At 38.4% G+C, this 18,820-nt stretch overlaps 1 protein-coding gene across 5 annotated transcripts in view; it reads left to right on the top strand.

Annotated features, from left to right (window-relative positions):
- The window catches only part of mrvi1 (murine retrovirus integration site 1 homolog), a 44,039-nt gene that overhangs the window by 22,952 nt on the left and 2,267 nt on the right, over window positions 1-18,820 (top strand). For 2 of the 5 annotated variants that reach the window (XM_084108894.1, XM_084108892.1), the window contains exons 9-24: window positions 164-228; window positions 1,058-1,231; window positions 3,828-3,905; window positions 3,987-4,033; window positions 4,131-4,187; window positions 4,819-5,310; window positions 5,489-5,567; window positions 8,990-9,095; window positions 9,183-9,213; window positions 10,750-10,890; window positions 11,006-11,137; window positions 13,801-13,954; window positions 14,051-14,100; window positions 16,790-16,909; window positions 17,077-17,144; window positions 18,668-18,787. In XM_084108894.1, coding sequence (XP_083965020.1) covers window positions 164-228; window positions 1,058-1,231; window positions 3,828-3,905; window positions 3,987-4,033; window positions 4,131-4,187; window positions 4,819-5,310; window positions 5,489-5,567; window positions 8,990-9,095; window positions 9,183-9,213; window positions 10,750-10,890; window positions 11,006-11,137; window positions 13,801-13,954; window positions 14,051-14,100; window positions 16,790-16,909; window positions 17,077-17,144; window positions 18,668-18,787 — 1,914 coding nt within the window. The remainder of the gene's footprint in view (window positions 1-163; window positions 229-1,057; window positions 1,232-3,827; window positions 3,906-3,986; window positions 4,034-4,130; window positions 4,188-4,818; window positions 5,311-5,488; window positions 5,568-8,989; window positions 9,096-9,182; window positions 9,214-10,749; window positions 10,891-11,005; window positions 11,138-13,800; window positions 13,955-14,050; window positions 14,101-16,789; window positions 16,910-17,076; window positions 17,145-18,667; window positions 18,788-18,820) is intronic. The other 3 variants (XM_084108893.1, XM_084108896.1, XM_084108895.1) reach the window with 3 other exon arrangements.

Here is an 18,820-nt window from a genome sequence, read left to right as displayed (position 1 = left end):
ACAGGATTCCTAAAAATCTCTTTTAAAAAAAATCGCCTTTAAACAGCAGTTTTAGTAATTCAATCATTGTAAAAAGCTGCTAAAATAAGTCACTGTTTGTACTTGTGCTGAATGTGAACTTCTTCAGTGTTGGTATAATGTGATTTCAATCTGTGTGTGTCAGACCACACAGCCCTAGGCCTCGTCTCTCCCGAAACTCTGCATCATCATGTCCCATCACCACAGTGGGTATGTTCAACTATACATGTAAACATTCTGTTTTAGATATTTTGTAGTATTTAGAGATAATTATGTTTTCATATGGCATAATATGCAATGTAAAAATAGTCATGTAAAGTAACTCAATGGGCCGGATTTACTAAACAGGGCAAAAAGTGCTAATGAAAGTGGAAGGTTCTGCGCTAGATCAGGGTTCACCAATCTCGGTCCTGGAGGGCCGCTGTCCCTGCAGAGTTTAGCTCCAACCAGCTCCAACACACCTGTTTGAAAGTTTCTAGTATGAGACCTTGATTAGCTGGTTCAGGTGTGTTTAATTGGGGTTGGAGCTAAACTCTGCAGGACAGCGGCCCTCCAGGACCGAGATTGGTGAACCCTGCTCTAGATCTACTGACGACGCGCAAATTAGCGTCTGGTTTAAGATATGCAGTAAAACCAGTAAATTGTTTACTGCAAACCTTAGTAAATCATGTTGCGTGATTCATTTAAATACTCTCCTCCCATAAATTTTGCATCTGAAAGGGAAATTCCTATAAATGTATATGCAATAAGGTCAGCCACAAAAATAACTGTGTCCATGCCTTAATTAAATCCTGACAGTAGTTTTTAACGCCAAAAAAGGGTTTGCGCTGGCGCAAGCTGTTAGAAAACCTGGCCCTATGTGAATTTGATTAATTCTTATATTATACATTAGGGATGGTTGTGATAGAAGGAATCGTACAAAATAACTGAAATGCTTCCACTTAGATTTTGGTTTACTTTGTTTCTCCCCTGAGATGAGTTGGCGGGGTGGTGTGTTGTACAGCTGTGCTTAGGTTGTGTGTGCTCATTTGTGTTTGAGATGATGATGGACACGTGATAGACCTGGTGAAGGATCCTCTTCCTGAGCTGAAGTTGTCTGAAGAGGACCGTCAGAAGAATCTGGAGCTGCTCGATCAGGCCAAGAAAGTCAGCGATCGCTTCCTGCAGCGCAGGGGCCGACGCTCCACCTGTAGCCTTTCTGACTCCCCCACAGGTAACAAGATCATAACCCCAGTTAGGACAGTGCTTCTCAAACCGGGGGCCATAGAGGGCCTTTAAATTTAAACTTCATTTAACCTGTCATGATTCCAGTCTTGTGTTCCCCTTGTCTTGTGTGGACTTTTGTTATTTCCTGTTCTGTGCCATGTTTTGTAGTCCTTTGTAGTTTTTCTTGTTTATTAGTCTCCCCAGGTGTTTGATTAGCCACGCCCCCTTGTTATCTTGTTTAGCTTGTTTGCCTGTGTATTTAAACCTCTGTGCTTCAGTTGTTGTTTGTTGGCCGTTGTTGCTGTTAAATGTTCCTGTCCTGAGTTTCGTTGTTTGCCCTGGATTACCTGTTTGTTTTATTAAAGTAGTGCATGTGGATTCTCTCTCCGCTTCGTCCTTTCCCACACGTTACAGAAAAACTACAAAGGACTACAAAACATGGCACAGAACAGGAAATAACAAAAGTCCACACAAGACAAGGGGAACACAAGACTGGAATCATGACATAACCCTTTAACAGTCAAACTAAGAAATATTTGTGGAAAAAAAATATTTTTTGCTAAAATTGTGTTCTTGACACCTCATTTAGCAACTTTTCAGTTTTTTTTTTTTTTTTTTCAGATGACCCATTCACTAAGCGGACACATTAGGGAAATTTTCGGCATGAACTGACAAGTATTAAGCATTAATGGAATTTTTCATTTGTGCAACTGAAGTTTTAAGTTTTTTTCATATAAAAACATTAACATTATCCATGAATTAGTAAAAAAAAAACAAAAAAAACATGTTTTTATTATAACACATGCAATAAATGCATTGTAAAAAGTGCAACAGTCAACGTAATGTAATAAAAATCTCGCTCGATGGTGTTTTTAGCCCCCAATGGCTCCTTCCAGGCTAACCCTAACCTCAACCTTAAACCTACCCATCCCCTCGCTGCCTGGAAGGCGCCGTTGGGTGCTAAAAACACCAAACACCAAAAAGCTCATACAATTTTAAATAAATTAACAAGTACTACAAAACAAAATAATGGTAATAATAAAAAAACATAATAAATAATTATTAAATTATATTACAAATAATAAACAATAGATCTAGTGACAATCTGTATAAAATTTAAGGTACAAGACAAATAGTCAATGGTATATAATAGAAATATAATAAAACAAATTATTGATATGATATTGTATTGGTTACAAAGCATCTTTGCCTTTGCATCTATAAAAGCTTCTACTCTACTCTGAAGGCTGTATATGTATTTAGTTATGATCGTGTTGCTGAGCTAGCTAGCGTCTAGTTCAGTTTACCCTAACTGGTCAACTCGACCGAGCGGTCACGCATTTTTCTGCGGTACCACAGAGAAAAATTGTATCACCTCATTGCTGCCATTCAAGACTATATACAGTTAGTATGTCTAGAACATGAAATCTGCTTGAAAAAAAAATTGTCTCAACTTTTAGCTTCAATTTCAGACAGTGTTTGAAGAGAGCTTTTCAGCAACAATATATTTTAACAGCATTGCCAACAGTGGATATAATTGCCATTACACACTCTTTTCAATAAAGAGTATAAGGACAAAGAGCCAAAAATGGGGTTTAATTGCAGCAATTTGATCGTGAAAAAAGTTACAATGCAAAGGTGCAGTAAGATTTCTGAAAAACACTGTTGATATTTAAAATCACCAAAACAAACACGCTCCTACCCAAAAGTATGACACCCCATCTTGATAACCCAAATCACAAACACGTTATGCAACACAGGCACCTCCCCCCTCATGAGTGGACATGCCCCTTACTGCTGATTGGCTACAAGTGAGTTTTGGTGCTCAGTTCGATCCACTTTCAACAGTGTTACTCAGAATTCACTTACTGCACCTTTAATTAAAAAAAGTCTGTCTTCCTGTTTTAGTGGAAATTACATCAACACATTGAATAATGCTGTGCGTTTCAAGGCACTTCAGTGGACCTTTAACAAAAGATTTCCTTCAACAGTAATGTTCCAGTTTCAGTAATGCAGTGGTTTTCTAGGCAGTTGCGCATATCATGTAAAAGTCACAATGTTTAGGTTTTACATGGGCTTTCTTAACAGGAATTTAGAGATTGTCTCATGTTAACATATACAATGTTTAAGTCTTGTTTCTATATCTTGAGAACTGTGTATTTTATCTTTTTATCTCAGTCACGTCCCATAGACTTCCATTGAAAAATGCAGCACTGTAAACACTATATCCTGTGGTAACTGACAGCCTGTCAAGTTTTCAACCGAGCAACTGGACAATTGCTCGGTTATATAAAATAACTTCCCATTGATAGTAAAAATGAAGAACACTTCTTCCAAGTGGTGAATGTTTTTGTTGCAATCTTGAAATGTTTATTTCAGAAGCAGCTTGTTTATTTTCAGCTTTTGCGATTTCCTTGCTTATCAGACTTTAACATCATGTCCGCATGTCCTCAAATGTCTTGAGCACCTGCCAAAATTCCTCCTTTATCCTGCACACCAGCCACAGCATACCGACTTGAGCATATTCACAGGTCGATAAGAGATAAAGCAAAGTAATATCCAAACTTTGTCCAAAAATGGCTAACGGTGTCTCTGGGTTACAGCTCTCTCCCCGAACCCAACGCCATGCTCCTCCCCCAGACTATCCAGAAGCAATTCCCTCTCCGCACCCTCACAACTAGGTATCATGCTGTGCTTTCCCTTTCCATTCCAGTCCCTTTCCATGGTTGATCTAAGTTAAATGGTTTTGTTTGCTCCACCAGGTCCTGAGGTCTTCGCAACTCCTCCAGCAAGTCCCTCCATAATTCAGGTGAGAGTCACTTCTAATTCCCTTCTATATAGCGTTGATATTGTGTCCCCTTGGTGATGATAAATGTTTCGTTGTTTTTGTTTGTGTATGTGGTCAGCATCTGGAGGTACCATCTACCCATGACCAAGAGGACACGAGTAAGCCGGAGCAGGAGGTTTGTGTAACTAATGTTATTCCTTCTGCTCTTCTCACTTTAATCTTCCTCCTTCAGTGTTTCAGGTATAAGAACATTAGCAAACATGTTTTAATTTTTTCCTCTTTTCCTCCTTTTTTCCTTTTATTGTAACCTATAATGTTAATCAAGTGCCAATTTAGTTCATCATGACCTTTTCCTTTCTAATGCAGTCTAAAGTAGTACATGTGAAATGAGTAACAACGTTTTACTGCATTTACTCACAAAATCTGCATTACATTGAGTTGAAATGTATTGCACAAACAGTTCAAACTGACTTTTCGACTGAAATTAAAGTACACATTAGCATATTTTATGCTAACTAGAGTAACTTATTATGAAATAATATGCTTATGTGTGAACTGAATGTAATTGTAACAGTTGGTAGTACGGGGAAGAAAGAAGTGGGAACCAGCTAATCTTTAACATGAATTTTAATGACAAAATAAAACTCAAAACTGAAAGCAAAATGTGTTGCAGACACTTTTCAGCTGACTTCCGCACATGAACACAAAAGAAACACAACATAATTGCCACACATCTGTAAGCATGCACTTCATGCACTTGTTCTTTCCTTAATCATTAAACTCACTCTTTTGTTCTTTTGCTTCAGGCCCTCACGAGGCTAGTAGAGTGGATGCCTAGCGACAAGAAAAAAAAGGTGTCCTCTGGAACTTTAACCCCACGTTATGCCACCACCGTACCAGCCAGAGATCCCGCCGTGGTTCAGAAGGAGAAGCCAGACCATCATGGAGCAATGGACAAGGGGACGAAATCTGAACACACATCCCAGAAAAAGGAGGAGACTCCTGGCCGTGGTGTCAGTCAACCTCCAGCCACAGGGGTCGCCAAACCCGTGCCCCGGCCCCCCACACAGCAAGCCCCATGCACGGCTGAAATCAAAACAATAGGGGCCTTCCCACCCCTAATGAGAGCCGTCTCCTGGGACACGGTGGGCTCCATGAACATGAGGAATGCTGCTCCCAAAGGCGAGGAGAGTCTGTCCTTCCCTGACAAATCAAGGGAGTCTATTTATAAGTCCTCTGGGTACAAGGACTTCCCTGTGCCACCTGGGACCGTTAAAAAACTGTCCAGTTTGCGTGAGGTAATCCTTTGTTGTCTTTGGCCAACCTGATAACCATGCTTTTTAAATAGTTTAATGTTCCTTTTTATGGCTTTCTCTGAGATTTAAGCCCAGTTGGCAGAATAAAGGGAATGTTATGTTCCTGATTTAGCGGAATCACTTTTTGAAAGTTGGTTTATGGCTTTCATTCCTCTTCTAGGAGCACAAGCTGGTGCGTAACCAGAGCATCTACAGCTCAAAGCTTCCTGACCTGAGTGAAACAGCCGAGCAGGAACGAGGTGCGATCATCTTCAGTCAGTCTGTGCATAAACTCAGCTTATTTTAGGGGCCAAGCGCCAAAGGTTCATAGGCACCTATTGTAATCGTTAGTGTTCCTATTTTTATTCTTTAGATTTGGCAAACAGATAGAGGACAGTCTGTCACCATACCAAATTTGGAGTCTCTAACTCAATCCCTCTAGTGCCACCAGCTGTCCAAAGTTTCACTCACCTTTATGCTACTAACTTTTGAACCGTACGGGCTAGAGATTCCTTGGCTCAAGACGATTCGATTGCACCCTATAACGTCATTTTCTGTTATGAAAATCCAATTTTGACGAAAATTAAACCAGATCATCTTTAGACCATGCCGACAAAAAGTTATGAAATTCAAGTTGATTCGTTAAACTTTTCTCGAATAACTTGCGAGCGGATTAGAGGAAGAGCACGCGAAAATGAACGTGAGGCTATAACTCCTCAACGCATTAGCGTATTCTGACCAAACTTGGTGTGTGTTATGACAACCATGACCTGAGAGTGCCTGCACAGTTTTGGTGCAGTCAGCTTAATAGATTCCTTGGGTCATGACGAGAACATAGATACCAATTTTGCCATAGTCGGCCGAACATCCTGTCCACCATTTTGAAACCTACTTTTTTCGAACTCCTTCTAGACCGTTGGTCTGATTTTCACCAAAATTGAATGGTATCATATTCAGACCATGCCGGCAAAAAGTTATGGATTTCGCGTTGATAGACAAAACTTATTTGTATATCGCATCAACAAAGTTGAGGCATAATGCCAAAATATTCTGAGGTTGTATGTCTTCAATGCTTTGGCATATTGACACCAAAGTTTGCATGTGTCATTAGCCGCGTTTCCATTACCCTTCAAATTGCGCAAATTGAAATTGCGAATTGAAAATACACTTAATGGAAACTCGTAATTTTCGCAAAAACTCCCATTTATCGCAAAAAAGGTTTTACGCTCACATGAGGTGGTTTTTCAGGCAATTCGAAAAAGAAATATTGCGCAAAACTGCAATGGAAATTTTACAGGTCACCTGACGTAGATGACGCGGTGTGTTTGGACAGAATACGAGACAGAGTTCGTAAGAATTCATATAAGACAAAATAATTACAGCAATAATGGATTCTAAACCTCAAATAAATGCCGCAACCAAGACCTCGAAGCAGATATGAGGGAGAAACACCCAGAAACACCTCATATGTGCCGCTCACAAGTATAAGGGACGTTCCTTACCATTAATGCTTGGAAAACACACATACATCTCCTTCGATTAATAATAATGGCTAGTGCAGTGGCTGGGATTAGTACATAAACCTCCATTTTGGAATGATTTTACTGATCGCGAGAGGAAAAAATGAAGTTTTAGTCGCATAACATCGGTTAATGGAAACGCCGTCATTTCGCAATAGTTTTTTGTCGACATTAAGAAAAAATCGCAAAAGTTTTGCACAAATCTGTAATGGAAACGCGCCTATTGTCGCCTCACTCTGACCACAACACATCAATTTGGTCACAGCACCACCTATTGGTCGAAAGTGATAATCCATTAAATCATATTAATAGTGACTGTATTTATGATTTTTTAGCTATTTTGCTTAAAATCATCTTAATATGTCTTTAATTGCTCATTGTTGCATTTGGTCTGATGTTGAAGCCATTCTGGCATTACTTATCGTGCCTTCTTCTCTGCTTGGCCCCTTATTGGCTACTTGCAGATATATTTATATTGTTGGTTTGAAGGGATAGAACACCCAAAAATGAAAATACTGTTTGCCCTCATGTCATTCTAGATCTGTATGACTTTCTTGCTTCTTCTTTGCAATACACAATATATGATATTTTGAAGAACTTTGGAGTCCAGACAACATTTCATTGTATGGACAAATAAAACTCAGACTTTTTTCTCAAAATATCTTCTTTTGTGTTCCACAAAAGAAAGTAATTTGGCGACACTTTATTATGATGGTCCCTTTTAAACATTCTGTTGACTAAGTAGCTTTGCTACATGTTAACTAACTTTCATTAGAGTATTAGTAGACTGTTTGCTTAATATCTGCTAACACTTTATTGTGATGGTCCTCCAACAGACATTCTACTGACTATAAGTAACTTTGCAAATACATGTTATTCTAACCCAAACCCTACCAGTCTGCTAATACACTACTAATACTCTAATGAGAGTTAGTTGACATGTAGGTGCAACATTACTTATAGTCAACAGAATGTGTTGAAGGGACCATCGAAATAAAGTGAAACCAGTAACTTATGCATATCTGAAAGGACATGAGAAGAGTAAATCATGCATGAATTAAAAGTTTTTTGATGAACTATCCCTTCTGTTTTAGGCAGATGAATTATTCTGGTTATGTGTTAATCCAAAAAAAATTCAGTTCTATGTAAACTGTCCCTTTCTGGCATCTCAAATGTATCATGCAGAAGTTACAGGGTTTAGTACTGGCCAGGCCTTTATCTTATAGTCTCATGCGAAGAACACTTGACTATACTTCGTATATTTTAACATGTAACATTTTAGCCTGTTTTTACAAACAGAGGGACTATTCAACATTATTGTCTATGCTGTTTCACAAGTTGTCAGTTTGTTTCTCTGCTGTTGTCAGTAGAGCTTAAAATGATAATTCACCCAAAAATGAAAATTCTGTCATCAGTTACTCAATTTGTTCCAGACCTGTATGAGTTTCTGTTGAACACAAAAGAATATATTTTGAAGAATGGTAATCAGACAGTAGCTGGACCCCACTGACTTCCATACTATGAAACAAATACTATGGAATCAATACATTTGGTTACTGACATTCTTCAAAATATCTTCTTTTGTGTTCAACAGAATAAAGAAACTCATACAGGTTTAGAACAGCTTGAGGGTGAGTAAATGATGATTTTTATTTTGGGGTGAACTATCCATTTAACGTTTTTTTTTTTTTTAACCCAGAACATGGGGCGGAGATGTCACCCACTTTTATGGGATTTATTGTATCACTGATCTGTTTTTACACTGATTTATATTACTTGTTTGAAATACATTTGAAATGTAACTATATTCTTACACCACTAGGTGGCACATGTATGTCACAATCAACACGTAGTGCTTGTAATAATTTCTTTTACAGCTCTCTTAAAGGTACATTATGTAATTTTTGATGCTCAGACTAGAGGTTAATAAACAAAACTGCATTCATTTAGCGTAAGAACACTGTAGCCGGAGCTGTTTATGTCTATGACAAGTCACGTCGAGACTTTTCTGCAGCGTTTGTCGTCCCGCCAGGGATAAAATATTCAGAATATAAACACCTATTATAGGCGTACCGTAGTGATTCAGTATAAAACAAAAACACGGTTTGGAAGATAGACTCATTATGTATGCATTAAATCTTAGTGATTGGTTCATTTCTCAGGTCCACTCACAAGCTCTCCCAGTGAAGAGGAGAAACCTGACGCCATGCCCAGCATTTCAGATATCATGCTGCGCAAGCTCAAACTGCACAGAGGTTTACCTGGCTGGTACGCTCATAAATCCATTATTTGAACATAGAAATGTTAATTACCTACTAATAATATCCCCCCCCCCCCCCTTCTTTTTTGTTGCAGTGCACCTCCGCTCTCAGAGAAGGAAGTTGAGGTGTGTATATTCTTGAGTTTCGTATATAATTGTACATAGATTGTTTTTTTTTTTGTTTTTTTTTTGTTTTTTTTTAAATGTCCAATTTTTTTATTTTAAGTTTTTGACTCTGTATATAATAAAAGAAAATACAGTCCAGGGGTGCGGGAATCATTATGTTGTCATAACTGCATCACAGCTGCACTTGTTCAGGACAGTGTTGTGCAGAATGCGGCTTTTTTGATATGTAAGTGAAGGCCGTGGCTGAGCCTGGCTTAGGACATGGCAATTTGATGGGCTTTAGTGAGTTCCTGTCCCCTGTGAGGAAACTAACATGCCTTTGTGAATACAATCTGCTCCCAGGATGACGCTAGTGAGGGTCAAGGGCTGGACGTACTTTCCTCTCTAATATTCAGACAATACTGGCTGTACTCCTGCCGCTCTCTTTGATCCTGACAGTAAAGTTCCCATGATATTAATGCTTTCCTTAGTCCTGCTCCAGTTCGCAAAAGCACAACCTCTTGTAAAGTCAAGTTATTCATCTACTATGTGTATTAGAGAAGTCTGTGTATTAAACCCTACTAAATCGACAAATCAAATGTAAAAAGTTTAGGGTCTGTACAGTATTTAATTATTTTTGAAAGAAAGAAGGAAAGAAAAGTATCAAAGGACATTAAATTAAATCCTCATTAAATGAATCAAATGTTTCCTCAAAAATATGGAAAAATTTGAAATTTAATAGAAATGTTTATTTAGCAGCAAATTATCATGTTAGAATGATTTCTGAAGGATCATGTGACACTGAAGACTGGAATGATGCTGAAAATTCAGCTTTGCATCACAGGAATACATTACATTTTAAAATATATTCAAATAGAAAATTGTTATTTTACATTTTAACCATATATCACAATATTACTGTTTTTACTGTATTTTTTTTTTTATCAAATAAATGCAGCCTTGGTGAGACTTCTTCCAAAACATTTTAAAAAAAACTGTACAGTAGTGTATTTTACACAATAACTTTGATCATATTTCTTTATATAATCTGTTCTCAGGTCATGATCTGTACCTGAATAGTGTATTATTATTATTATTATTATTACCCAAAAATATATTCTATACATACATATTAACATTTAAAGAAAAGCTACAGACAGTGGAAACATGGTGTTTAAATATAATTTTCAATGTAATTAAAAAAAATATATATTTCAGATTATTTTTCTCTGTACTTGTCTTTAAAAATTCTCACCAAATGTTCATTCAAATTTTCTGGTAAAAACTTCTGATTACAAACTGAACAGTCAAATGAGTTCATTAATGTGACTAAAGTCAATATCCTGTAAAATATATGACACACAGCACTTCCTGAGAATGACACATATGTAAACTACTTTTCTGTATGGTTTCTGCATTTATCTTTTCCATTGTGCCAGAGGCGTATTGACTTATAAACATGTGAAATCAGTTGTGTTTTCACAGTGACAAATACTTTCACAGCGAATGGATGTATTTTGTCTTTTAATGGCCATGTTTGCTGTCTTCTCCCTGCAGAACGCCTTTGTGCAGCTCTCCCTGGCATTCCGCAATGACAATTACACGCTGGAGTCGCGGCTGAAACAGGCGGAAAGGGAGCGCAACCTGACTGAGGAAAACGCGGAGAAGGAACTGGAAGAGTTTAAAGGCAGTCTCAAGGTCAGAGCTCAATGCAAACAGCCCACATAAACACACATGTTGGAAATAAACCGGAAAATAGCTTGATTTTTTTTGTTTTTTTTGTTTTTTTTGTCTTGTCTGCATGCCATTCCAGAGCACTGTGTCAGTGTGGCAGAATGTTGAGCAGCGTGAGTTTTACCAGCAACTCATAGAAACGCTTGCCTTATTACATCGCCTGACAAACCGCCTCTCCAGCAGGGCTGAAATGGTGGGAGCCGTGCGGCAGGTGAGATGCTCAATATTCCAGCGTCATAATTTCATGTGAACTTCTAAAGCTGTGGTCACTTGAACCAAATTTCAGTGAAACTTTGATTCAGCTCAATTGTCAATAGTGTAGCGATGAATGATGCACAGCTCACACAGAAGTCACTTTCAAGCCAAGCAGCTTTTTGTTGGTCAAAGCGGTGAATTCACGTGACCAACTAAACTCGATGTGGAATCTGAGTGGGGAGCTTTTTTAGATGTGGTCACATTAGCTAAATTGTGCATGCAAAAACATGTCCTTTTGTCAATAGCAAATAGATATATTGGGCCCTATTTTAACGATCTGAAACGCAAGTATCAAGCGCGAAACGCAAGTAACTTTGTGGGCGGGCCTTTGGCGCTGTTGCTATTATACCGGCGGGATAAATGACTCTTGCGCCCAACGCAAATCTAAAATGGGTTGGTCTAGCTACATTACTCATAGGTGTGGTTTGGGCATAACGTGAAATAAACCAATCAGAGCATCATCTCACATTCCCTTTAAGAGCAGGCGTGCTTGTTCCATGGCGGATTGCTATTATAACGGCGGATTTGCCAGACGCACGCCAGGAGCGGTTCACAGCCGAGGAGACCGACGTTCTCGTCAGGGCCGTAAAAGACAGAGAAGTGACATTGTATGGGGATGGAGAAACCCACCCAAATTAGCTTCGGTTAAACAGGCGTATAATAATTTGGGTAAATGTGTAAGCTAGATTTATGCCTTTTTTTTCACATCTTCATGAACACAACAATGATTTCCCTCGTGTGTTAATATTTTTCCTTGTAATAATGTATGGTTTTCTAAAAATGAGAACTGCTGTGTCTGTGTGTAGATGAGAGAATCAAAGTGTATGTGCGTTGTGCACACGCTACATTGATTATGGCCAAGCATGCGCCCTTAAAATAGCATAAGAATAACATGCGCAACGCGCCACTGACTTTAGACTAGGTTTTTCCTGGTCTATGGCGGAATTGTTTTCTAAACCTGCAAAATAGCACCAGGGAATGTTTGCGCCGGAACACGCCTCCTCTTTTCGCTGAACCGCCCCCGGGAGCGCAAGTTAATTTCCTAATTTACCGACGTGCGTCTGTGGAGGGAAAAGTCCGCTGTGTGCGGGTGCAAAATAGGAATGATACATGCGTCGGTGTACAAAGTCAATTGTGCTGGGTGCAAGATAGGGCCCATTAAGTTCTGCTCATACTGTATAGTAGTCACTTTCAATCCAAGCAGCTGCACTGACCAACATGAACACGAGTGAAATCTACGTGGGGAACTTTTTCAACCTCACGCGAAACTCTCGAATCCACAGATTCCTATTGAAATGACTGGATTTCGCCCACGAGCAACAGTAAATGTGACCACACCTACACGCAAAACTTTGCCAAAATTTGCCACTTTGCCAAAATTGCCAAACAATGGTAAATGTGTCCTGCAACTTCAGTGAAAATCCAGAAATCCAGTTATTTAAATGCGAATCAACGTGATCAGGAATATTGTGTGATGGTGTGGTCACATTTTGTGGATAAAATTCAGTCATTCCAATAGGGATCCTGGGAGTTTCGCGTGAGGGCAAAAAATTTCCCCACACAGATTACACTCATGTTCAAGTTGGTTGCACAAATTCACTGCAGTGACCAACAGAAAGCTGCTTGGTTTGAAAGGGGCTTCTGTGTGAGCTGTGCTTTTTATGCAAAAGAGATTTTGGAGAAATTTTCCTTCAGAGTTTCTCTCAGCTGAAGTGCTCTTCATGTTTTCATGAGAAAACTACCCTTTGTCTTGATGGAGGCACTAGATGGGAATGTTTATTTTCTGGCAGATAAGAGATGTTTGTGATAGATTTAGTTAAGTGTCATGCTTGCCCTTAGGTTAATGTGCAAGCTAAAGTAAACCAAGTTAACAGAGAAGGGCTCAGCGGTATGTCTGTTGCTAGTGGTGAGACTATTATGCCCTGCATGGGTTCACTGGAAGTATCATTACCTCAACTCACAATGCCTTGCTCTTACATCCCGTAACTTTATAGTGACTGATGATACAAATATTTTTGAGGGTGAATGATCATTGAAATGAACATCTTATTAACACCCTCAAATACTCACATTTATTTTAACAAATGCATTTGAAGTCTACTTTTGCATAGTAGATTTGCATAGTAGAAAATGAGTGTGTGACACAGATTAAATATTTGATAATTTGATCAACGTCATTTAAGACATGACCCTGAATTAACATCCTTGTTCGTCCAGCAACAACATTAGTCAGAGACCTAGCAACTACTATATCCTTTTTTGGGAGACAATCATTTTATTTTAAGAATATCATCTTGAAGCTTGTTTCTTCCATAGAATAAAAATTAAAATAGCTAATTGTAATATTTTACCTCATAATTCAGATTTTTTTTTAATTACAATTGCAAGTTTATATCTCGCAATTCTGACTTTTTTCTCGCAATTGCGAATTTAAATCTTGCAATTTTAACTTTATTTCTCACAATTGCGAGTTTATGTCTTGTAAAAAAAAAAATCCGTTTTCTGAGATAGTCACAGTTACCTTTTTTATTTTTCGACCAAAAATCCCAGAGTTCTGGAGATGCACAGTACCCAGTAGATTGAGCATATGATAATGTGCCTTTGCTTTGGCCGTGGCAGGAGAAGAGAATGAACAAGGCCACTGAGGTTATGATGCAGTACGTGGAGAATCTGAAGAGGACGTATGAGAAGGACCACGCTGAGCTGATGGAGTTCAAGAAACTCGCCAACCAAAACTCCAACCGCTGCTATGGGGGTTCAATAGACACTGGAGGTAAATGGAAATCATCCAGGGCTTCAAAACCACAGTTGTCTTGCCCCCAAAACATGCCTGTTCATGTTTCATATTTCACTTATGCATTTCGTACAGATGATGGTGTTCCACGTACATCAAGATCCATGTCTCTGCAAATGGGAAAGGTAGGCAGAAGTCTGTTCCTAAAGAATTCAAAAAGCCTGATGCCTTAGGAAAGTTTTCTTTCTAAGTTTTCTAAGTTTCTTCCAACTAGAACAGGAAGTTTTTTTAATGGTCAATAGCTTTTGGTTTGCAATTATTTAGATGTGCCTGCTAGTCAGATCAAGACAGTATTAGGAAGAACATTTTCATTCTAAAGGACATTTTATTGGATACAAATTTGGATATGCCTCAAAGTACAAGATGAATTGTTAATAATTTTATTATTGTATTAGTAATAGTAATAGTAATCATTTTATTCCGTTTTACACAAACGGTGAGACTGTAAGTCATGTAGGAGGACTCGCATTACATTTTAAATGGGTACACTGCCATTCAAAAGTTTGGGCTCACTACGATTTTTTTTTAAAAGATGACTCAACAAGTCTGCATTTATTGATCTAAATTACAGTAAAAACACTAATATTGTAAAATATTGATTCAATTAAATATTGGTACTAAACAACTGTATTCTATTTTAATATACACTGATCCAAAACATTATGACCAGTCACAGGTGAAGCGAATATTGTTGATCATCTCCTAACAAGGCTGTATATTAAGGTCTGGGTGGATTAGATGGTAAGCAAACTATCGGTTCTCGTAATAAACGTGTTGGATGCAGGAGAAATGGGCAGGAATAAAGATCTGAGAAACTTTGACAAGGGACACATTGTTATGGAAAGGCGACTGGGTCAGAGTATTTCTGAAACAAGGCTTGTGTGTTGCTCCCGGTAAGCAGTGGTGAGAATTTACCAACAGTGATCCGAGGAGGGACAAACCAGGCCGAGGCTCATTGATGCATGAGGGCAACGAAAGCTATCCCGACTGTGGCACAAAATGAAAGTCACACAAAAGTTCAATGATGGTAATGGCAGGAATGTGTCACAACACAGTGCATCTGCTGCGTATGGGGCTGCGTAGACCAATCAGAGTGCCTGTGATAAACCCTGTCCACCAGCGAATGCACCTACAGTGCCATTTTCTTTTACATCACATGGATGGCTGTGTAGGTGTGCGCTGTTTACCTGGGGAAGTGATGCACCAGGATGCACTGTGGGATGACAACAAGCCAGTGGAGGGAGTGTGATGCTCTGGTCAATGTTCTGCTGGGAAACCCTGGGTCGGCCATTCATTTGGACGTACATTTAACACGTGCCATCTATCTAAACATTGTTGCAGACCAGGTACACCCCTTCATGACAATGATGTTTCCTGGAGGAAGTGAAGTCTTTCAGCAGGATAATGCACCCTGCCACACTGCATTCATTGTTCAGGAATGGTTTGAGGAACATGATGAAGAGTTCAAGGTGTTGCCCTGGCCTCCAATTTCCCCAAATCTCAATCCAATTGAGCATCTGTGGGATATGCTGGACCAACAAGTTTGATCCACGGCGGCTCCAGCTCGCAGGATACAGGACATGAAGGATCTGTTGCTGATGTCTTGGTGTCAGAGGCCACAGGACATCTTCAGGGCTCTTGTAGAGTCCATTCCTCGGTGGGTCGGCGCTGTTTTGGCAGCACACGGAGGACCAACAGAATATTAGACTGGTGGTCATACTGTTTTGGCTTATCGGTGTATGTTAAAATGTAATTTATTCCAGTGATGCCAAGCTGAATTTTTCAGCATCATTACTTCAGTCTTCAGTGTCACATGATCCTTCAGAAATCATCCTAATATGATCATTTTCTGCTCAAACATTTCTTATTATCATCAATGTCTAACACTTGTGCTGCTTAATACTTTTTGTAATTTTTTTCAGGATTCTATAGATTAATAGAAATGATTTACAGTATTTGAAATAGAAATCTTTTGTAACATTATAAATGTCTATACAGTCACTTTTGACCAATTTAATGCATCCTTGCTCAATAAAATAATTAATTTCTTTCATAAAAAAAATTAAAATAATTCGTACTAACCCCAAAACTGTTAAACGGTAAGGTATATTTTCTGAACGTTATTTTGTTAACTTTAGGAGTACACTTACGAGTTTGAAGCCTGGAAGCAACAAAAGTCCAGTTTTGGTTTCATGGGATCTTTAAGTTCCATGGTTCATAGAAAATGTGGAGATTTCCCATACACAAAAGAAATATATTTGAAATATATTTTCAGAATATATTTTGGAATATATGCAAATATTTGAAATTGGCCCAATAAATATATTTCATACTTATATTTCATATATTTTTGTTATATTTCAGAATATATTTCAATGTATTTGGAATATATGCCACATATATTTTTGACACTTTTGGGGACCCATACAGAAAAAAATACATTGAAATATATTCTGAAATATAACAAAAATATATGAAATATAAGTATGAAATATATTTATTGGGCCATTTTCAAATATTTGCATATATTCCAAAATATATCCTGAAAATATATTTCAAATATATTTCTTTTGTGTATGGGTTACTTCTGTTAACAAGTTCACTGATCTGAAGAACCTGTTATATAACACTTTTTAAATCTCTAAAAATATGATTGCTGAACCAAAGGTGCAGCAAACAACCATTGAAAATCCTTTATTTTTAATCATGTACCAATAACATCAATAATGTAGATCAGAGAGGGAGAGAACGTGAGTAAACATGTTCATATGATGAAGTATTTAGGTTCAAAGAGTGTGTCTTTGTCTCTCTAAGGCTTTGCCCAGACGGAGAGTCAGTGTAGCTGTAGTTCCCAAGTTTAATCTGCTGAACATCCCGGGACAGACGCCGGTCCCCGCTGGCTCTAATATTGCACCCGGTGCCCTTCCTGTGGTGGTGAGTCCTATCTCAAGCACACTGCCTCGTCAGCAGACACGTGTTATTAATGATGCTTTATCTTTAAGTTCCCTGCATGAGGCATATTATCAAGGTGAACATTTGAGGCCAAAGCCATTCATCAAAATGAGACTTCTTACTTGATTGTTTTCTACTTTTGTTTTAAGTGTGAGGCAAACACCATTAAGAATGGCAGTTCGTCAGACCCTACACAACAAGATGTGCCTGACAGACCGTAAGTCACTGCCTTTCTCGACTTTGCTGTCACATTCCCCATAAACTATGTACATGATCACGCATTCATCAAGTTATGCTTTGGAACTGTACTGTATTCCTAGACAACCTAGGTAACCTCAGTTTCCTTAAAACTATGCATCAGTTTGAGCCGTACCAAAATATTCGTGTCAGGAAAATGTTGCATGATTACATGTTGGATAGGAAGCCCATCTGAAGAAGCTTATTCACCTACACCCTTAAAAATAAAGGTTCCTAAGGGGGGAAGGGAGTTTTTTCAGAGATGCCACTATTTCGGGTTCTCCAGAGAACCTTGTGAATATGTGAATAAAAGCCTAAATTCAATCTGTTCATCACATAAAGCGATCGTGCCTCTTCAGAAAATTTGGACTAAACCGCTCAATTCACATGGATTAGTTTTACAATCTCTTTATGAACTTTGAAGCGTCAAAGTGGTAGTTGCGGAGCTGTCAATGGAGGGACAGAAATCTCTCAGATTTGATCAAATCTCTCAAAAAGATCTTCATTTGTGTTCCGAAGACGAACGAAAGTCTTACGGGTTTGGAACGACATGAGGGTGAGTAAATAATGACAGAATTTACATTTTTCGGTGAATTATCCCTTTAAGTGAATAGTTCTTAAAAGAATAATTTTATGTGAAGAACTTAATAATCTGAAGAACCTTTTTCCACTATAAAGAACCTTTTGTGCAATGGAAATCAGTGGTTCCATGAAGAACCTTTAATATCCATAAAACCTTTCCATTGCACAAAAGGTTCTTTATAGTGGAAAAAAGTTCTTCAGATTATTTAAACAAACAAACAAAAAGTTCTCCACACAAGTGGTTATTGGTTATAAGTGGTCACTGAAAGGTTATTTGGAGAACCACATTTGCCGGTTCAATGGCATTGCTGTGAAAACCCCCTTTTTGGAACCTTTATTTTTAAGAATGTTCCATGGAACCACAGATGCCAATAAAGAACCTTTATTTGCATAGCAAATGAAAGATTACAACTTACCCAACCTTCTCGTTTTTTTCCTATGTGCTTAAAATAGCACACGAGAAGTCCCACAAAAGTCCCATCTGCAGTCAGTTTTACATCCTATTTTGTGATTAAATCTAAACATTTGGACAGGAACGTTTGACAAAAAGCAGTCATCAGTGTCTGACCATATTGTTTTAATAAGAAAATGTACAGAGCTTGTCACCGTACTGTCATATCCAAATGCCGGGTTTTAACTCAAAGACAGAAAGACAATAACAATCTGGTAAGATGCGTGCTATTCTAAACCGAGTGATGTTTAAAGACCTCCCAAAGGACGTTTAAACATTTCATGTCACACCTTTGTCAGAGCTGCAGTGGTATCTGTGCCATGTGGAATCTCCTTTAGGGCAGAGGTTATTTTTGTTATTACCTGTGGTTATGAACTGAGAGAGCCAGTTGTGTTGTTCACACACATCTGCGTAATGGCAATTTTTTTTATTGCGCCATCCCTATCTTTCCTTTCCTATGTGAAACAAAGCAGTGGAAACCCTCTGACGGAGCAGGAAAGTGAAGCAACGCCAACCAAAGTTGTCTGCAGTCCAGAGAAGATTACAGAAGAGATCAAAGCCAAGATTGAAGAAGAAGCGTATAACAAAGGGTAATGCGCTTGGTGTTTTAATCTGTGGATGCA

The sequence above is a fragment of the Abramis brama genome (assembly GCF_963993115.1).
Source record: "Abramis brama genome assembly, chromosome: 3".
Taxonomy (NCBI): domain Eukaryota; kingdom Metazoa; phylum Chordata; class Actinopteri; order Cypriniformes; family Leuciscidae; genus Abramis; species Abramis brama.
The sequence above is the reverse complement of the archived record's forward strand: the minus strand, read 5'-3'. Positions and strand labels throughout refer to the sequence as shown.